A 22940-nucleotide genomic window follows, 5' to 3' on the forward strand; every position below is an offset into this window, starting at 1 on the left:
TGACCAAAAAGCATCTCCAAAGCAAAAAGTAAAGCAGCCATGTCAGTTACAAGGTACTAAATGGTGTTTGATGTGCAACCTCATCAAACACTGGAGACTGAGCTGGAGGGAGACTGTCAGGCTGTTGCACTTGGGTACTTAACAACATTACTCAGAAATGAAATATGACTACCTGAGCCGATATATGCACTGCTCAAGGAGATCATGTGATATTGACTCTGATCTCAATACCTGCTTCATATAATACTAAGAATGAGTGAATTTAAAATGAACTGTAACATTCACAAGCAAAATATTAGAATATTTTCTTGGTATGTGTTTTATACAGTAGACATTTTATATAATTTTATTTTTATGCAGTAGAAAAAGCAAAAATAATTTCCATCTAGAGTATGCATCCTTGTCTAGACTTCAGAATGAAGTTTCATGTTGTGGTTCAAAACTATTTGAATGCTTGAACACTCAAAACTAAATAAACAAACCACACTTTCTGTAAATAAGACAGTATTTTACTCATGAGAGGTGTAAGTTCCATGTAATATCTATGTTCATATTTAACAGTTTTTGACTTAACCAGAATATAGACATCTAATAGTGTACTGTATAAAGCCATGTAGAAGCTTAGTGTGAAGTAGTAAATAAAAAACATCATAAGAGTGTAAGAGGAACAGCAGTGGCTTTTATCAAAGCAATTGATTTTCATGTAATATTTATAGACTAATAAAATAGTTTAGAATTAATTCTCATAACCATAAGTAAGAATAGCATTTGTGTATGCTGCAACAGTGGTGTGCAATCAGTTCTTCATTCAATTCATGTGTAGTTTTACTCATTCCATAACCTTGAAGGCTCTCCTTTGTGGTGGGATTTATGAAAAATGGTGTGTGTGTGAGTGACTGTATACTTAAACAATGAAACAATGGAGAATCCAGGGTGGAACATAACAATATTATGAAAAGGAAAGTTGCTACTCACTATGTAGCAGAGACGCTGAGTCCCAGACACACACATGCACACACACACACACACACACACACACACACACACACACACACATACATACTCTCTCTCTCTCTCTCATGCGAATGCCACTCACACACGACTGCAGTGTGGTTTCAGTTGCCCGAGGCTGTAGTTGTGTGTGTGTGTGTGTGTGTGTGTGTGTGTGTGTGTGTGTGTGTGCGCGCGCGTGTGTGTGCGTGCACCTGCATGCGTGTGTCTATTGTTGATGTAGGCCAATGGCTGAAAGCTTTATCTGTGAGAGTCTTTTTGTTCTGCCTATCTGCGACTCAGCATCTCCGCTATATGGTGAGTAGTAACTTACCTTCTCATAATATTGTGACTGTATACTTACAAGCTTATACTTTAAATCTGTAATTTTGTTATTCTTTTTGCATTCCTTTTCATGTCATTCTTAAAATTTCAATTCTGTTGTCTGCAAATTTCTTTTTTCTTTCTTCTTTGTTAGAATCCATACCACATTTTCATACTGTCTCGGTTTTGAAAATTTTGTCATGATCTTTCTTATTCCTTGTTTTACATTTCTGCAATGTGTGCCATCAACAAAATTGAATCATCCTATTTCAATTACAGAACCTACTCCATATAAGAACATACTGTGCATCTATCGAAGTTATGAGCGTGGAATGCAAAGTAATTTCCCCATCTTTGTAACATGAGGTTTTTGGTGGATATATTTCAACAAATGAATTGCAGATATAATTATTGTTAGATTGTGCAAATTAATTGGCAATGTTCACTTTTCCCCATAATCACCAGACAACTGAATATTCTTATGCCAAGAGTGAACGAGTTTTCTGAAATGGTCATAGAAGATGGCCACATACATCTTATCCTCACCGATTCTACGGAGAAACTCCTCATTCCTTATCTTATCAGCTCCTAGTTTTCAACACACTTCTGTAGCTCAACATCTCAAACAAATTGATTGTCTTTTGTTACGGTTTTCCCACAGTGAATGATTCACTACCATACAATGCTGTGCTCCAAACGTACACTCTCAGAAATTTCTTCCTCGAATTAAGGCCTATGTTTGACACTGGTAGCCGGCTGGTGTGGCCGAGCGGTTCTAGGCACTTCAGTCCAGAACCGTGCTGCTGCTACGGTCGCAGGTTCGAATCCTGCCTCAAGCATGGATGTGTGTGATGTCCTTAGGTTAGTTAGGTTTAAGTAGTTCTAAGTCTATGGGACTGATGACCTCAGATGTTAAGTCCCATAGTGCTCAGATCCATTTGAACCATTTGAGGATCATGCTGCTACTCACAAAGTAGTGTTATCAGGATTTGTAGTGCACATTTTTGTAACATGTTCCCCATTCATTGCTTTATGATAGTCTGTAACTTTCATCTATTGCTATGAATAAAGAAATTTGAATTGCTTGAAGAGGCACAAATGGTTATTTTGGAGAATTTCCAGATTTGCAACTCAGTAGTGGACTCTACTTCCTGCAAAAATGTTTTACAGACTACATTGGTCTAAAAGTAGAGGTGTTGAAAAACAAGTAACTTTTGATCTATGGTGGTGGTGGTTAGAGTTTTACGTCCCGTCGACAACGAGGTCATTAGAGATGGAGCTCATGCTTGGGTTAGGGAAGGATTGAGAAGGAAATCGGCTGTGCCCTTTCAAAGGAACCATCCCGGCATTTGCCTGAAGCGATTTAGGGAAATCACGGAAAACCTAAAGCAGGATGGCTGGAGATGGGATTGAACCGTCGTCCTCCCGAATGCGAGTCCAGTGTGCTAACCACTGCACCACCTCGCTCGGTCAAGATAAAAATGTTGTGCACTGCCAAACTGAGAATCTTTCAACTTACGATAATCTAAAACTTAAAGTATTGTGGATGTACTGAATCCTTGCAATACATTTAAATCATTTTCCTTATTAACATATTTCATTCCAGAAATGACTTTTTATAAATGTCTGCACAAGCTGTTTTTCATTTGTATGAGCTCTAGTATGACCCCCAAATGATCACTATTAACTTTTTTAAATGCTTTCATATAATGTATACATTAATTCAAATACTAGTTACCTGGAATTTGAGTAGTATGAAAAATAATATGCAGAATTCAATGTCTGGTACAAGACATGCAAATAGTCATGGAGAAGATAGTACTTTCAAATATTATGTGAATGGCATAGATCACTAATGAAGTTCACGGTGGTGTGCTAGGCATTATACACCATGCTTCACGAGCCAGACAGTTACTTTACTGCCATTTGGTTTTCTTCTTAGAATGATAAGATTGATTTTGTTATTTACTAATGGCTTTCGTCTTAGAATGATAAGATTAATTTTGTTATTTACTGGTTCTGAACTCTGCATTATAGCAATTTTATCTAGTACACAGTTACAAAGTAAAGCAGGTAAACTGTTTCACTGTCTTGCACCAGTTTCTATTTCAATGGTTCATATGTTTCTCCCATAGATTTTACTGTAGCTGTTGAGTTTCACAGAAACTGATCCACATCTTTACAATACTACTTCTCCCGTTTTCCTTACTGTCTCTCCGTTTCTTACTCTGATTTTGCTCATTGTTTCAGATCTCAGTAAATGTTTTCAGCTAGAACAGTCAAAGAAAGGCTGTTTGTATTCATTTACATTTTTAAAATAGACATTGAGTTTGGTTTAGTGGTCACAGATCAAGTTTTTATGCATTCTCTTTGGATATGAGAAGTACCTGTGTTAAGATTGGTTGGTTGTTCCGGGGAAGGAGACCAGACAGCGAGGTCATTGGTCTCATCGGATTAGGGAAGGAGGGGGAAGGAAGTCGGCCGTGCCCTTTGAAAGGAACCATCCCGGCATTTGCCTGGAGCGATTTAGGGAAATCACGGAAAACCTAAATCAGGATGGCCGGACGCGGGATTGAACCGTCGTCCTCCCGAATGCGAGTCCAGTGTCTAACCACTGCGCCACCTCGCTCGGTCCTGTGTTAAGAATTGGCATTAATAAAAACTGAATATTTAAATGTCGCTGTTTTAGTTCATCTTATTTATGTTATGAGCAATTCTACTTGAAACTTCCTGGAAGATTAAAACTGTGTGCTTGGCTGTGAGTTAACCATGGCACTGTATCTCTTGTGGACATAGCATGCAAAAGACAAGATTCTGAGTTCAAGTCCCAGTTCCAGCACATATTTAATCTGTCAGCAAATTTCCATAACAGCATACTCCCCTACAGAACAAAGGACTCATTCTCAAAACTTTTACTCATTAACGCTGTGTTCATATTAGTTTTGAATACTTCTTTGAATAACTGCCTGACAAGGTGGATTAAACTTTTGCTAGCAGCATGGCAATTAACAAAGCTCATTGTAAACGGGCATTTACAGTAGTCACACAGCATGACTGGTATCCTTCACAGTTACCCTGTTCTCTCTTATTTATTTATTTTATTAGGGCTAGTAAATCATTGTTAATAACTTGTTTGTACATATGATATAGAACCAGTCAGGGGTAACATAATTAATGTATAATTACAGTAGTTGTTTGGTGACGCTACATGATTAACACAATCAAAGTATATAATAATATAAAGTGATGTACTACACTGTTTGTACATATGATATGTGGCACTCCTTTAACTACCATACCAGCAGTAGCAGATAACTGCAGCTACAAAGCAATAAGCAGATTTCTCTTTACAATGTATTACCTTTCAGTTTAATGACTTCTTCCAGATACCAGAAGGTTATGCTTCATGTGTGATATGCAGAACAGGATGAATGAATAAATGAATATAAGACGAATAGACAAATCATTCTTAATTCAAAACAAAATATAAAAGTGTGATTATACTCCAAAGCTGGAACAACAATGACAATGCACATGAAACTGACATGTTCAGTTTTCAGATCATTGAAATATTTAGAAATACATGCTAAATGACTTCTTTTTCAGCTGCCTCATAAAGGGCACAAACATCCAAACAGGCCTGTTCTGTTCTTTATTCATCCTGGTGGATGGTACCAGTTTACTGCCATTAGCAGTTTCCTTGGACCACAATACTTTATGGATCAGGATATTGTGCTAGTTACAGCAAATTATAGACTTGGTGCTTTAGGTAAGTTTCTTTTATAACTGAAACATACTGTAGCACAATAAGTTAATGAACAAACTCTGGGTAAGAAACAAAGAGTAATAATATGGTAGAGAATAAGATCTACATCATGACATTTTACGAGGGTCACTCCAAAAGAAATGCACACTATTTTTTTTAAATCCATCTTTTATTCTACATTTTTGAAAGTTTTACAGTGTGTAGATACATCTTTTAGGAACAATATTTTCATTTCTCCACATAATTTCCATCCCTCTCAACTGCCTTACGCCATCTTGGAACCATCGCACAGTAAAATTCTGGACCAACCTGTTGGAGCCACTGTTTGGCAGTGTGCACAAGGGAGTCATCATCATCAAACCTTGCTCCACAAAGAGAGTCTTTCAGTTTCCCAAAGAGATGATAGTCACATGGAACCAGGTCAGGACTGTAAGGCGGGTGTTTCAGTGTTGCCCATCTGGGTTTTGTGATCGCTTCCATGGTTTTTTGACTGACATGTGGCCATGCATTGTCGTGCAACAGCAAAACATCCTGCTTTTGCCGATGTGGTTAAACACGACTCATACGAGCTTGAAGTTTCTTCAGTGTCGTCACATATGCATCACAATTTATGGTGGTTCCCCTTGGCATGATGTCCACAAGCAAGAGTCCTTCGGAATCGAAAAACACTGTAGCCATAACTTTACCAGCAGAGGGTGTGATTTTGAATTTTTTTCTCTTGGGTGAGTTTGCATGCCACTCCATTGATTGCCTCTTCATCTCTGGTGAAAAATGATGGTGCCATGTTTCATCACCTGTCACAATTCTTCCAAGAAATTCATCTCCACCATTCTCGTACTGTTCCAAAAGTTCCCTGCATACCGTTTTTCTTGTTTCTTTGTGAGCCACTGTCAACATCCTGGGAACCCACCTGGCACAAACCTTTTTTAACGCCAACACTTTCAGTATTCTGCAAACACTTCCTTCCCCTATCCCAATGTAGCACGACAATTTGTTTGCTGTGATGTGTCTGTCAGCAGTCACCAATTTGTTAACTGTCTGCAGATTGTCTGGAGTGTGTGCAGTACAAGGCCTGCTGCTGTGAGAACAATCCTCAATATTGCCATGCCCGCTTTCATCACGTAATCTGCTTGCCCACCGACTAACTGTACTGCGATCGACAGCAGCATCTCCCTATGCCTTTTTCAACTTCTTGTGGATGTTTCCCACTGTCTCGTTTTCACAGCACAGGAATTCTATGACAGCACATTGCTTCTGTGACGACGCCACTCATGGGAACAAGTTGAACCAAATTTAAAAACAAGCGGAAAAGTTGTATCTACAGACTGTAAAACTTTCACACATGCAGAATGAAAACTGTATTTTTACATAAATAGTGTGCATTTCTTTTGGAGTGACCCTCGTAGTATGCATAGCAACTCTAGAATAGTTGCTCAATTCCATTTGTTCTCATTTGATCAAATTACTCCATCATGACCTTTACTTGAAACACAGTAATGTTGAATTACTGTGCAGTACTCATCTTCAGGAGACAACAAATTTAGTTGTGCCAACAGATACATATGCATGTAAAAGTGATGAGACTATCATATCTTCTGTTACTATTAGTTCCTCCTCGGTAGGAGAGAGGTATAGATTGGGGAATGTTAATGAGGGAGGGCAGATCAGTCAAATGCCATGTTGAGGGGGCCCACGAGCAGTTAAGATAAGGGCAAAAACAAAGACACATTTGTGTCAAGAAAACTATTCACATATTTGTGGATCCCATTTCCAACTGCTTGACTAGTCAGTATTCTGCTGGACACCAACAGGGCAAGTCAGAATCCAGAGATAAGAGGAAGCTGAAATAGCAGCTCACCAGGGACACAATGCAGAAAAATATGCAGTGTCCTATGAGTTGTTTCTTTACTGTTTTGTCAGAGGGTTGTAACACATTGAGATGAAGAGTGGCTTTAAGTGGTGTAAATTAAGCTACAGTCACAGAGACAGGCTGGAGTGACATTGAACTACCTCTGTGCAGCTCATTGTCATCTTACCAGGGATTTCTACTCCAGGTGAGAGAATCCACCTGGAGTTTTCAATACACCACATTTTAACTGAGTATATATTATATTCCAGTGAGAGGGCTGCAGTAATTTTAATTCATGATGGATTGAGTGTAGTATACATTTTAAAACTTTGTGAGTTGTCTACACTCCAACATAACTCTTAGGTTGGAGGTTTTAGTGTGTTGTGGAGCATTCAATTTTATTGAGTTGTATTATTTGATGAGGTTCAAACATGTATACAGTGAATCTAATTACAGGGTGTTTCAAAAATGACCGGTATATTTGAAACGGCAATAAAAACTAAACGAGCAGCGATAGAAATACACCGTTTGTTGCAATATGCTTGAGACAACAGTACATTTTCAGGCAGACAAACTTTCGAAATTACAGTAGTTACAATTTTCAACAACAGATGGCGCTGCAAGTGATGTGAAAGATATAGAAGACAACGCAGTCTGTGGGTGCGCCATTCTGTACGTCGTCTTTCTGCTGTAAGCGTGTGCTGTTCACAATGTGCAAGTGTGCTGTAGACAACATGGTTTATTCCTTAGAACAGAGGATTTTTCTGGTGTTGGAATTCCACCACCTAGAACACAGTGTTGTTGCAACAAGATGAAGTTTTCAACGGAGGTTTAATGTAACCAAAGGATCGAAAACCGATACAATAAAGGATCTGTTTGAAAAATTTCAACGGACTGGGAACGTGATGGATGAACGTGCTGGAAAGGTAGGGCGACCGCGTACGGCAACCACAGAGGGCAACGCGCAGCTAGTGCAGCAGGTGATCCAACAGTGGCCTCGGGTTTCCGTTCGCCATGTTGCAGCTGTGGTCCAAATGACGCCGACGTCCACGTATCGTCTCATGCACCAGAGTTTACACCTCTATCCATACAAAATTCAAACGCGGCAACCCCTCAGCGCCGCTACCATTGCTGCACGAGAGACATTCGCTAACAATATAGTGCACAGGATTGATGACGGCGATATGCATGTGGGCAGCATTTGGTTTACTGACGAAACTTATTTTTACCTGGACGGCTTCGTCAATAAACAGAACTGGCGTATATGGGGAACCAAAAAGCCCCATGTTGCAGTCCCATCGTCCCTGCATCCTCAAAAAGTACTGGTCTGGGCCGCCATTTCTTCCAAAGGAATCATTGGCCCATTTTTCAGATCCAAAACGATTACTGCATCACGCTATCTGGACATTCTTCGTGAATTTGTGGCAGTACAAACTGCCTTAGACGACACTGCGAACACCTCGTGGTTTATGCAAGATGGTGCCCGGCCACATCACACGGCCGACGTCTTTAATTTCCTGAATGAATATTTCGATGATCGTGTGATTGCTTTGGTCTATCCGAAACATACAGGAAGTGGCGTGGATTGGCTTCCCTATTCGCCAGACATGAACCCCTGTGACTTCTTTCTGTGGGGACACTTGAAAGACCAGGTGTACCGCCAGAATCCAGAAACAATTGAACAGCTGAAGCAGTACATCTCATCTGCATGTGAAGCCATTCCGCCAGACACGTTGTCAAAGTTTTCGGGTAATTTCATTCAGAGACTACGCCATATTATTGCTACGCATGGTGGATATGTGGAAAATATCGTAATATAGAGTTTCCCAGACCGCAGCGCCATCTGTTGTTGAAAATTGTAACTACTGTAATTTCGAAAGTTTGTCTGCCTGAAAATGTACTGTTGTCCTAAGCATACTGCAACAAACGGCGTATTTCTATCACTGCTCGTTTAGTTTTTATTGCCGTTTCAAATATACCGGTCATTTTTGAAACACCCTGTACATACTCCATTTAAAGATGTTTGCACTTCCTTGGTTGAATTTTCACAAAACTTTGGCATATGACTACTGACATAAATTCATGCACTCATGAGAACTACAACTGCAGTGGTTTGGTGGTTGCAGCCACTAGAGTATATTCTTAACAATAAAAACCTTTACGAGTGTTATAGTCAGTCATATTTTAACTGAATTTTAAGTACAGAGACTGATTGCAGAGTTATTGAAATGCTCCAATGCAAACTTAATAAAATATAAACACACATTTTTCTGGCCGTAATTAAGTATATACAAAATATCAACTTCAATTTCACAATGCACGTGTTTCTAACAATCATAGATTAACAGATTTTAATGGAACATATAATTATTTTTACCAGATTGTTACTAATACTTGTATCATAACTTTACACCATATGGAGTCATGTCACATTTTTGTGTCTATTTGGACCTAGGAAAATACTAGGAATGTAACAGCATTTATGGAAAAAATCGTATGTTTTACATAATTAAGTAAAAGTTAGGTTGATTATGCATGCAAATAATATTGTGATTAGTAGTCAGCTTTAGTGAAAAATAAAAGTTGTAGTAGTACTCATTTGTGTACACAGTAAACGGTTAATATGATTACTAAAGTTGTGTGTTGCATTCTTTAGTAGTACATCTTGATCTCTTACATTACAGGTTTTAGCATATATCCTTGTATAAAGTCGGACAATTTTATCAACAATCAATAATACAATAAAGATGAAACAGTTGTAGTTCAGGACATCTGTCAAATAACATAGGCTGATACAAAGTTTTTAAGTTAAAACCCACCATTTATTCTGCACATAAAATTAGTTTGTGACTGATAGATCAGCCTAAGTGCTCAGTACTCACACAACAGTTGTACAATAATAAACTGCATGTAGAAGTTCAAGTAACATGTTCCTCTGATGATGCTGAAAGTTTTGTGAACATATGTGATCAACTCACAACTCATCCAGCACATGCACCTCTCTCAGCAACTCTCAGACACACATTGTCACACCCTGCATACAGGTATCTGAGTATCTGAGCAGCCCCTTCATTTCTCCCTGGAAAACCCACCCTTTCCAACCACAAAGTTTATAGCTTGTAATGTCACAACACTGAACAGCTAAACAATAAAATGTAGTCCTGATCTTTGGTTTTCAGGATTTTGAGCTATTTTTCCCTCCTTCCAGAATATAAAAGTTTTATCTTTTCCTATTTTCAATCAGCTCCTTTGTCACAGTGAAAGAACACTCAAAAAAACCAAACATAAAAAATTCAGCCTTTGTTATTTTAAATCTGTGTGTCTAATAGAAACAGCTCTTCTTTTTCAGGTACAGATAACATAATTTTAAAATTCATATTAATTTTATATTTTGATATTTGTGTTATGTGTTTCCATTAATTTTTCTTGGATTTCATTCATATTTTTGCAGGTCTTATAAGCACTGGTGATGGTGTTTTGGAGGGGAATTATGCAATGAAGGATCAAGTAGCAGTATTGCGCTGGATAAATAAAAATATTCATTCATTCGGTGGAAATCCTTCAAGTGTAACAATTGGAGGCTACAGTGTTGGAGGAGCTAGCGTATTTCTGCATATGTTATCAACCATGGCAAAAGGTTTGTATGTTATATACTAGAATGAAAATTATCATCCATAAAGGTGTACCTTATAGATCCCAAACACAAGAACATTCTCCTGTAATATTACAGACTATAAGGAGTGTAGTATGTTTGCTACTCCATGCTCTCTGTTTGTTATATTACTAATACTAATCATTTACTTTACTAATCTCTTGTCTTCTCCGGTATCCTCCATTTTCATCAGCATACAAACTGCATTCCTTTTCCAGCTGCATGTTTTTCTTCCTACAATAGTACCTTTTTGACAACTGATTAGTTATTTAAACATAGTAGAAGCAGATATGTTATCTGCATACCAATGTAAATAGTAGCAGCTCTGTAAGAAAGATGAAAATAATTACAGCTGAAAGTAGTTAATAATCTCGGCACAGAAGATAAACAGCCACAGAGGACAAAAGAAAAGCTTACACTAAGTTAGGATGTTTTTGAGCCAGATAACAGCATAGTGATTGCTAAGGTAATACCAAAAAGAGAAGCAATAAAAATGTCAATTATGAGAACAATGTTGATACCAAACAAATTCTTTAAGCAAGCATAATGATTTACAACTTCAGCTACTTAATTTTAGTGATGTTGGTGCTCTTGGTGCTTTTAATGCATATGACAGCATAGGTATTTAATATTCATATATATATAATAAAAATGTAGGCCTACAACATGTAAATTAAACAATAAAATATTAGAAAATAATGATAAAATAAATTACAGTGTTAACAAAAGGAGATACTCTTAAGAATAGTACAAAATTTTTCAAAGATTAAAAATATTTTACACACATTTGCGTAGAACCACGACAAGAAATGGACCAAATATTCCTATCTTTGTATACAGCAATTGAAGTGCACAAATATCTGTAACTAGTTGCATTGTTCATACTCCTACTTATTTAGAAAAAGCCTGAAAAATATGACACTATATGGAATACAGTTCTGAAAAGCAGCCTGTGACCACCAAACTGTACACACAAAACTCAGCATGTGTGTTGTGTTAATTTCTAGTGAATCTATATGATTACAGAAGTATAGTTTTCCAAAATGTATAATGTACAGACAAATAAAGTGTGTGGTCACAGATGTTCATTTCAGTTGATATTCACAGCAGCTGTGGATGGCTTTCTCATCATTTAACTAGACACTTATATTCTCTGTCAGATTATGGTGTGCTGATTTAAGTAAACTACGTACATCACTTTTTGTTGGGAATTCATATGTCAAAAGATGGTGCCCCATTCAAGAGTTGTTGTAAAAATACTTACTTCTGCATGAGTAACTCAGAAGAAGTTAATACTACAGGGTCACTGGCTTCACCAAACACAGTTTGTAATACATGGCATGTAACCACTAATCATCCTACTAATACATGACCCTTAAGGGGCTCCGGAAAGGCTCAAAATCATGAAAAGTTCAATTTTTACTTTTTTGCGTTTTCTGAATCTGCAGACTATTACCTTTTAATAGATATATAATTTATTCAATTCCGAAGACTACAACTATTTTTAAATTTTTTTTGAAATGTGTTCTACATGGGCGTGACCCACTGTGGCGCTGTTAAACTGCTGTCAAATGGTATTGTTATTAACGTCCGTGTTCATCAGGTACATTTTAGTGATGTGAGATAAAGTATGTGTTGTGGCTAACCTGTGATGGTTCAATATATATCGCTGGTGTGATTGTCGATTGTTTCATGTTTATTTACTCTGTCGTTATCTCGAAAATATTCGTAATTAATTCTGTTTCTTGAGTCTCTGTTTTGTTGAAGTATAATAATGAGTAAAAGTAAAGTTATTAGAAATCCTCTGAAGGCTTTTAAGAAAAGGAGAAATGTTGGAAAGCCAAAGGTATGTGTTATTACTGTAAACAATAAAGACGATAACCAAGTGAGTGAACCTAACCTCTCAAGTACACCTGCCCATAGCAGTCAAAGTGGGAAAGAAAATACTTCACAGAAGAAGCTTGGTTCAATGAGTGAAAACTATGAATGTTTTATGGGCGAATCAGATGTGAATGAAATATTTGATATGTCGGTTCTCAAAGGAATTTTTTCAAACTGTGTAAGATGTATTCATTGTAGTGAAGTTGGTCTGGAACTCTCCATAATAAAGCACGTAGGGCTTGCTAGTGAAATACAACTGAAATGTGATAAGTGCTCATACATGACCACCTTTTGGAACAGTGTTGCAGTAACTGCAGCTGAAGAAAATGGTAGCAAAATCTACGAACACAACAACGAGCAATGCTTGCTTTAGACAAGGAACGCCTTCAGGCTGCAGACAGGGCTGTAAAGAGTCTAGAAATACAAGCAAGAGTAAAAAGGAGGAGGAACAAGAGGAAGCTGGAGGAGGAGTTTGCAGAGGATGAAGATAATCCATCCTATGGACCTGTAATGCACTAAAAAGTTAATCCAATCTTTGTCGCTCGATTCCCAAAACTTTTATTTTCTCATACTAATTACATGTTTTCTAAGGATCTTCCAAACATATTTGTTTCAAACTTTCAGTAAATATTACACAGTACCTTCTGCATAATTTAACACAGCCTTTTTCCAAAAAACTGTATATTTTTGAATATATAAATAAAAAATTGCAAAAAAATGTTGTGAATTTTCATTACAATTGAAAAAAAATCATCTTTAATAACTGAACTAAAATTTTGTAAAATCCCTGTGTTAAGTTGTAGCCCATATTCCAATAAATAATCTGTAAAAAGTTCAACTTCCTACCTCAAATACTTTGTGAGGAAAGATGTAATTTATAAGCGTTATTTTAACATTGCAAGTATAGGGCGTTAGAGCCCCTTAAGTATTTTTAGTATTCTTTTTCCTTTTTAGTATTCTTTTTGTTTGTGCCTGTCTGTGACTCAATGCTTTATCTATGTCATTAATAGCATTCTATCCTTTCCATAATGTTGTTATTCCATTCTGGACTTCCCATTGTGTAATTAAGGCATGCTCAATATTATGAAAAGGAATATTGCTACTCACCATATAGCAGAGGTGCCGAGTCGCAGATAGGCACAACAAAAAGACTGTCACAAGTAAGTGTCCAGCCAACAAGGCCTTCATTAAGAATAGACAACACACACACACACACACACACACACACACACACACTCACACACACACACACACACACACACACAAAAGGAACTCGCACATACATGGCTGCAGTCTCTGGCAGCTGAAGTTATACTTATGCTTGAACGTTTGCTTTAGCAGTGCAGTGAATACTCAGGGGACATCACATTGTCCCAGAGTACGTCCTTTTCAGACCCTTTGCACACTGCATCCACTCAGTCATTTCTTTAAACTTCCAATGCCCTGACTTTTGTGGACAGAGAAACAGAAATCACATGATTACAAAGAGATTCAACAATCTGAAGCAAATGCATTTTGTGTGTGCTCCATCACTTGCAACTAAGAAACTTCAAGATAATCACTATTTTCTGGAAACTTGACAATTATTGTGTGTATCAGCTTAGAATCAAATGAGAAACTCAGAAACTTGGACTGTCAAGGTATGTAATATATTGAGGTGACAAAAGTCATGTGATAGCAACATGCCCATAAACAGATAGCAGCAGTATCAGTATTATGAAAAGGAAAGTTTCTACTCACCATATAGTGGAGATACAGAGTCACAGATAGGCACAACAAAAAGACTATCAAAATTAAAGCTTTCGGTCATTAAGCCCTTCATCAACAATAGAAGACACACTCATGCAAATGCAACTCGCACTCATGACTGCAGTCTCAGGCAACTGAAACGACACTGTGAGCAACAGCACCAGTGCATGATGGGAGTAGTGACTGGGTATGGAGGAGGTGGGGCAGGGAGGGGGAGGGATATTATATTATGGTGGAGGTGGTGGACAGTGTAGTGCTGCAGGTTAGACGGAAGGCAGGTGAGAGATGGTGATTGGGGGTGGGGGGTGGGGGTTAGGTAGTGGCAATGGAGAGAAATAAAATAAAAAGACAGTGTGCAATGCTGGAATGATGGCTGTTTAGTGCTGGAATGCAAACAGGAAACTGGCTGTATGGGTGAAGACAGTGACTAACAAAGATTGAGGCCAGGAGGGTTATGGGAAAGTAGGATGTATTGCAGGGAAATTTCCCACCTGCGCAGTTCAGAAAAGCTGGTGTTGGTGGGAAGGATCCATATGGCACAGGCTGTGAAGCAGACACTGAAATGAAAGATATGGCAGCATGTTCAGCAACAGGGTGGTCCATTTGTTTCTTGGCCACAGTGTGTTGATGGCCATTCATGCGGACAGACAGATTGTTGGTTGCCATGCCTACATATAATGGAGCACAGTAGTTGCAGCTTAGCTTGCAGATCACATGAGTAGTTTCACAGGTAGCTCTGCATTTGATGGGATAGGTGATGTTAGTGACTGAATGGGAGTAGGTGGTGGTGGGAGGATGTGTGGGACAGGTCTTGGATCTAGGTCTATTACAGGGGTATGAGCCTTGGGGTAAAGGCTTGGGAGCAGGGGTTGTGTAAGGATGGAGGAGTATATTCTGTAGGTTTGGTGGACGGTGGAATACCATTGTGGGAGGGGTGGGAAGGATAGTGGGCAGGACATCTCTCATTTCAGGACGTGATGAGAGGTAATCAAAACCCTGGCGAGGATGTAATACATTTGCTCCAGTTCTGGGTGGTACTGAGTTACGAGGGAATGCTCCTCTGTGGCTGGTCAGTGGGACTTTGGGAGGTGGTGGGAAACTGGAAGAATAAAGCATAGGAGATTTGTTATAGTACAAGAATGAGAGGATAATTACAGTCAATGAAGGTTGCAGTGAGATCCTCAGTATAATTTGAGAGGGACTGCTTGTCATTGCAGATGTGATGACCATGGTTAGCTAGCCTGTACAGAGGGACTTCTTGGTATGGAACGAGTGGCAGCTGTCAAAGTGGAGGTATTGTTGGTGGTTAGCAGGTTTGATTTGGACAGAGGTACTGATGTAGCCATCTTTGAGGTGGAGGCCAACATCTAGGATGGTGGTATGTTCAACAGCTGTCTTTGTTAGGACAGTGCAGTGAAATTTGTCATTAATGGGCGATGGCTCTTGGCTCATGACCACATCGATTGGACCCTAGACAATTGTAAAATTGGCCTGGTCAGATGAGTCCCAATTTCAGTTGGTAAGAGTTAATGTTAGGGATTGTGTGTGGTGCAGATCCCACAAAATCATGGACCCAGGTTGTCAACAAGCCATTGTACAATTTGGTGGTGTTTCCATAATGGTATGGGCTATGTTTATGTAGAATGGACTGGATCCTCTGGTCCAGCTGAATTGATCATTGAGTGGAAATGGTTATGTTTGGCTACTTGGTGACCATTTGCAGCCATTCATTGACTTCATGTTCCCAAACGACAACAGAATTGTTATGGATAACAGTGTGCTTTATCACCAGCCCATAATTGGTCATGATTGATTTGAAAAACATTGTTGACAGTCTGAGCAAATGATTTTGCTACCCGTCAGACATTTATGTGACATAACCAAGAGGTCAGTTCATGCACAAATCCTGCTATAGCAGTACTTTCACAATTATGGACGACTATAGAGGCAGCACGGCTCAATATTCCTGCAGGGGATGTCCAACAACTTGTTGAATCCATGCCACATTGAGCTGCTGTTCTGTGCCAAGCAAAAGGAGGTCCAACACAATATTAGGAGGTGTCCTATGACTTTATTGCCACAGTGTACAGATGAATTAAAAATATGATGGGGTTAGTTAATATCCTTGCAGAGCACCACAACATACATCAACGATTTCTGGCATGATTGCATTGTGAAATGTGCCACAGACAGTGCTGAATCCAGTTTTCACATGGAAAAGGTGGATTTGCAAATTACATGACTGGTGGAACTGAAGACTCAATTTGCAATCAAACTGATATATGTGCTATTCTGCAAGGCTCCATTCTAGGTGGTAATTCAAGCAAAATGTTATATTATTGTCCGGACAATATCTCCACAGTTTGTCAGCTTGTGAAGAACTTTGATTAGCTGTATTAACCCATCACAACATGATACTGAGGTGGCTAAGAATCTGTTCTCTAGCAGGTTTACCATGCTACATCATGAAATGCCTATGTGCAGAATGAATCTAAAGCATTCACTCTGAGTAATTTCATTTACATCAGTCAGGTGCACATTCTTATTAATCTGAGAAGAAAGATCATTTGCTGCCCTGAGGTGGGCCACATTATGCAAGATACACATATACTCATGTATCTTGTTAGAGATGTATCAATGGAGTCATTGTAATGAGTGATTAAATTCACATAATTGCTATTTTTCTTTCACATATGTAACATAAAGTAATCCCGAAAACAAACTTTTTATTTCGATAAATAAAACAGAAACAGTATTTGTTTTTTTATATGTTAGTGACACTGTGAGATGTAATACGAAGGGAAAGAACGAAGAGAGCAATAAAGAAGGTTAAAAGCAGAGAGTAAGAGAAAGAGAGGGGTAGGAGTGAATGCAGTTGATTCTGTTACTTTTAGATCAATAATGTGGCTCCTAGAATAATTGATACTCAATTTAATTGCATATCGTACGACAATACCTCATTATATAAGCTACCCTGTAAGATTTTCGTGTTTCAAAACTATCAAGAAAGAAAAAACTCTTATAAAAGATACAATTTCTGCAATAGGAAGCACTGCAAAAAGAAATTAGATTTTTTTTTATGAATAGTTATAAAAATGTATTTGGTAAATCTCATTAAATCATTGTTTCCAGGTTTGTTCCATAGAGCAATTTCAATGAGTGCATCTATTGATACCAGGTGGGATATCGACCATGATCCAATAGCAATAGCAAGAAAACATGCCAGTTTACTTGGATGTCCTACTGCAACATCCCAACTGATTGCAGAATGTCTCCGTGCAAAACCAGCTAGAGACATTGCTGAATCAATTGGACTATTAAGGGTTTGTGTTATTTCAGTGTCAAGGGTTTAGCAATACAAAAAAAAGTTGCAATGAAGTCCTATTCCATTACCCATTTTATCAAGAGTGGTTATATTGACAAAAAAATTTTCAACTAGGAATGGGCTCGTGATCCAATTCTCAAATATTACCCAGTTATTGAGTCTGATCTACATGATGGGAGAGAGAGATATCTTACTGAAGAGCCTTATTTACAGCTGTTGCACAGAAATTTTACTCAGGTACCATGGCTAACAGGTTTCACTAAAGATGAATTTTCTTGGAGAGCATTGTGTAAGTATCAAAAACAAAAGAAAAACATATGTTCTATGAGCTAAAGTAAAACTGATTAATAATAGTACTAGTGTAAAGGAATATTATTTATACTTAACTTATTTTTAAACTTACACTATTTGTAGCTGTAACAATGAATGCAACTCTAGCCAATGACATGTATGAAAATTTTGAATTTGTTGCTCCAATTGCCTTCATGTACGAACGAGGAACAAATCAGTCACATCACATTAGCCAAGAGCTCAAAAAATTTTATCTTAAAAATCAACCAATTACCAACGCTTCATTAGATGGGCTTGGAAAGGTAATATTGACTTCAATTTGCACAAATATACAATCAAATCATGTCAGAAAAGTGTCATCCACATTTATTTTCATTTTTATTATTTCTTGCAGCTTTATGCAGATGCCATTATTTGCTTTGGTGAAGATCGGGCCGCTAAAATAATAGCAAAAATTAGTAGGTACCCAGTCTACTTCTATAAATTTTCATATCAGGGCAGGTACAGCTTCTTTTATATTCCAGGAACAACTACACCATATGGTAAGTTTTATATATTACAGTCTAGTGTCTTACATCATACACTTATTTTTCTTTCTATTTCAGCAATCAAATTTTATTTATTCATCAATAGCCAAAATGTTATAAAATGCCTTAAAAATAAGACTATTTAGAAATAGCTTATAAAAATTTGTTGTCCTAAAAAACTGAAAAAAAAGAAAACGAAGATTGGCTAGTAAATGTAGTGAAATTAACCTGTTTCAAGAACTGGTTGTATTATACAGCCTAGCAGTTGTAAAAGTGAATTTTACATGATTTATTGCAGGTGTGGCACATCATGATGATCTCATGTACCTGTTTTATATATCTTCTCTTGGATTTCCATTTTTCCAAGATGGTGAACCAGAAACACATGTCTCAGAAACACTTATTGCTATGTGGGCAAATTTTGTGAAAACTGGGTGAGTACTATTTTACTGCTGTTTGAAAATCTTACTACCAACATTTTGTTTTTCATCTAAAATCTCTTAAGGGTATAATTTTGAACATGATTTACATGTCTTGTCAAATATATTAATCATCATATGATGTATGAAGATGTGTTACAGAGGTGATAATCTTTTGGAAATATGGTGTAGACTTTACATAATTATTGAAGCAAATCAGATTTTGGGAGCAAAGATACTTCTGCAACATTTATCACAGATTAACATGCTTTTGAATGCAGGAGGATGTACTCAAAGGTTGTCACGCACTTCAGTGGTAATGAGACACTTAGTCAGTGACAGATTGGATTTCAAAAGGGCTCTATACTGAGGAAGCTGTTTACATCTTCACTGACTACACAATAAAATTTTAGATGACTATGTATCATTGGTTGGACTAACTGTGATTCATCAGAGGCATTTGACTCTTTATTCATAATATTGTGTTACACATTTTTTGTGGTGTACATTGGTCAATACATATGTGGTTGAGTTCCCATTCAAGAAGCAGGATGCACAAACTTCCAATAGGAATATTGATATAAACAGTGATGCTATATCAACTTCATGGTGAGAAATTACAGTGGGCATTCCACAGGGTTTGATCTTGATTCGAAATCTGTTCCTTGCTCTGTGTTAGTGATCTATCAGTTTATTTTAATGAAAGTGAAAAAATAGTCCTTTTTGCCAGTGATATGTCATTATTGTTAATCCAATCAAAGCTGCATCCACAGGGAAAATAGTAAGTTATTTGTTTGTGTATGTTATTAACTGGTTTTGCAGAAATGGACAAGATTTAAGTTTTGAAAAAACATAGCTCATCAGTTTTGTATTGTCATAAATACTCCACCTACTATAAATGTAGCTTACAATAAAAAAATAATAAACAATGTGAAAGTTCAAAATTCACTGGTGTGTGTATTAATGGAAACCTAAATTAAGAACACCATTCCATATATGTGCTAAAACATTTAGGTTGTGCTACATCTGCCATGAAGCTAAATGTGAATTTTGAGGACATGCAGTCAGTAAGTGAACATAATTTTCATATTCTCGTTCACTGACATTCAACAGTATAATATTCTGGGATCAGAAAAATATTCTGGGATTACTCCTCACTTATGCAAAATGTATTCATTTTGTGAAAGATAGTAATTAAAATTGTGTGTGAAGTTTGTAAGCCACACTGTACTTTTTTTTTTATTTGTAGTTGGTTATTACTTCTGAGCATATATGCTCCAGGACAACAAAGAAAAATGTGGGACTTTTTTCATCCAGAAAAATCAAGGAAAACCCAGGAATTTTTTAATACTTTTCACTTTTTAATTTTGTCTGGTAAGAACTGATGCTCTAACAAAGAATTTTACTTTAGCACACTACTGCAGAATAATATTGCAGCAATAAAACATAAGCAAGAGAATAACACCAAAATAAAACCTTAGTTGTAAATAAAATGTGTCATTTATAGCCATGAAGCACAGTGCACACACAAGTGTTTGCCAACAGCAAAATGTGTTGAAGGCTTTAGGACAAAGATTATGCAATATTTCGAAATAACAAACAGTTTTTGATGAGTAGACCATCACAACTGTTTACAGATCTAACAGGTCGCAGGAAAATATTGTGAATGGTGGTTTGAGAAGCATTACTTTTAAAGTAAATTGCCTTTTATGCAAGATGAGTTGTGTTACATGTGACAATGTGTGATGAATCTCTTAAATTATGGAGCATTTGACTCTCACTCAAAATTTAACATGTTGAGGACCTGCCACTTAGAAACATTTTGGGCACTGAAGGCCAGCCATTTATGCCATTATTTAAAATTTTACTGGAACATTTGTGTTTGATATATCTTAAGGGGTAACTTATGCTAAAACAGATCAAGCTTCAAGGTCAGTTTTCATATTTATTTTAGTTGTGTCATAATAATGATGGTAACAAGTGCAATTATCGAAGGTGAGCTCTTGAGCAGTTTCACACATAATTGGTTTTTCTGTGGAAAAGTCAGTGCTCAACAGATCATGCATTCAGCAATGTTCAGTGTGCAGCAGTGAGACTTATAATTGTGATTCTCAAAAATATTCAGCAGCTGCTATTTAAGCTGTGTTCTTAGGATCCTGCCTAACCACATCCTCAGGAAAAACAGCAAAAAAATTTTGACAAGCAGTTTTATATTTAAAAGCTTAGCTTTTCTTGCAGCTGTACTATATGTACGAGGGCTATCCACAAGGTACATTACGTTTTCGTTTGTGTCCGTTACGGGTGGGGCTAGCGCGGCCATCTTGGTGTCATGGCACTCCGCCCCTCAGTCGGCATCCTGCCGTGCTAGTGAGAGGTTCATGCTGTACTCCGTCGAGTTACTGTGACAGTTTGAAATGTCAGCGTTAATTGAAAATGCCGCGAAGTGTGAAGTGTGCGCTGTAATAAGGTTTCTGACTACAAAAAACTGTACACCGATAGAAATCTATCGGCAGCTTTGTGAAGTGTATGGGGACAACATAATCACTGAAGGTGGCGTGCGTCAATGGGTCCTAAAATTTAAAAATGGCCGAACTAATGTTCACGACGAAGAGCGAAGTGGAAGACCCAGCATAGTGACTGCCAAACTTGTCAAAAAAGTCGATGCTGCGGCCCGTGAAAACTGTAATTTCACAATAACGGAACTCTCTATGAGTTTTCCACAAATTTCATGAAGTTTGTTGCACGAAATTACTACCGAAAAACTTGGTTCTAACAAGTTTTGTGCAAGATGGATCTTGACAGAGACTCACAAAAATCAGCAAGTGGCTGCAGTGTTAATGTTTTTGGACGCTTACAAGAAAGATGGCGACTCTTTACTCGATCGCATCATTACTGGTGATGAAACATGGGTTAAGCATGTGAACTGCGAGACAAAATTGCAGTCAATGCAGTGGGGGCGCACAAATTCCCCCCAAAAACCCAAGAAATGCATGTAGACAATGTCAGCAAGGAAGGTGATGGTGACTGTCTTTTGGGACAGAAAAGTGTGATTTTTGTGAATTTCCTGGAAAGAGGCACTACAATAAACTCTCAAAGGTATTGCCAAACTCTGCACAACCTCAGAAGAGCAATACAAAACAAGCGCAGGGGAAAGTTGGGCTCAAAGATCTTGCTGATTCACGACAACGCCCGGGCCCACATGGCAAATGCCACTCGTGAAGTTCTTGAATCTTTTAAGTGGGAGTTGTTTCCTCATCCGCCGTACAGTCCCGACCTGGCACCAAGCAACTTCCACTTATTCCCAGCAATGAATAAGTGGTTGGCTATGCAGCATTTTGATGATGATGCACAGCTTCAAGAAGAGGTAACCACGTGGTTGAAGGCGCAGGCGGCCAAATTTTATGACAAAGGAATTTCCAAGCTCGTCCATCACTATGATAAGTGCCTTAATTTAAATGGCAACTATGTAGAAAAGTAGTATTTAAGTGTGGTTTTCATCTGTATGTAATAAAAAAATTTCCAATTCTTTATTTATTTTTAATTCCAAAACGTAATGTACTTTGTGGATAGCCCTCGTATATTAATGTAAACCAAGTGTATGTGCTTCTTAACAGCAATGTTGCTGTTGGCTGACTGCATCTTGTATCTTTTGCTGTGAATGTCTGCTGACATTGGCTGCTGAGATCATGTGACATGAGCTGTGACTGTATGAAAATTAAAAAGCACATTGTGCAGCAAATGCTTCAGAAGCTAACACTGTATTTGGTGGAATTCGTACTTATACTTCCGTAATATGAAAATATGCAGTGCACATGTTTCTGCGCATCAAAGATTTTTCCAAAATGAGTTGTTTTCTGCTGGGGTTCATTTCCTTAAGTTCTGACAAGTTCTACCCCTGTGAACAAAACCTTTACCATTAAAAAGATTGATAAGTTTTACAGTTCTGAGGGAAAGTATATTGTCACCAAAAATGGAAAAAATCTACTTTCGACCAGGAAAAAGTGTATTTTCACCCGGGAAAATTTCGGGAATTTGCCATCCCCCCATGTACACTCTGTACTTGCTATAGTCAGTGTTGTTGGAAAATTGGGTATCAGACATTCATAAGTAACCAGTTTTGGAGGACAAAATTACTCCCAAGGTACGTGCACTGAAAACTATAGTTCA

The 22940-nt window shown here is 37.7% G+C and overlaps 1 protein-coding gene across 1 annotated transcript in view; it reads left to right on the forward strand.

The window, feature by feature from the left end:
* Positions 1–22940, forward strand: part of LOC124595599 (esterase E4-like) — a 73211-nt gene that overhangs the window by 38698 nt on the left and 11573 nt on the right. The window contains exons 3-9 of the mRNA XM_047134400.1: positions 4921–5083; positions 10381–10566; positions 17344–17534; positions 17651–17825; positions 17951–18129; positions 18222–18369; positions 18653–18788. Of these exons, the coding sequence (XP_046990356.1) occupies positions 4921–5083; positions 10381–10566; positions 17344–17534; positions 17651–17825; positions 17951–18129; positions 18222–18369; positions 18653–18788 (1178 nt within the window). The remainder of the gene's footprint in view (positions 1–4920; positions 5084–10380; positions 10567–17343; positions 17535–17650; positions 17826–17950; positions 18130–18221; positions 18370–18652; positions 18789–22940) is intronic.

The sequence above is a fragment of the Schistocerca americana genome, chromosome 2 (genome assembly GCF_021461395.2).
Source record: "Schistocerca americana isolate TAMUIC-IGC-003095 chromosome 2, iqSchAmer2.1, whole genome shotgun sequence".
In the NCBI taxonomy this organism is placed as follows: domain Eukaryota; kingdom Metazoa; phylum Arthropoda; class Insecta; order Orthoptera; family Acrididae; genus Schistocerca; species Schistocerca americana.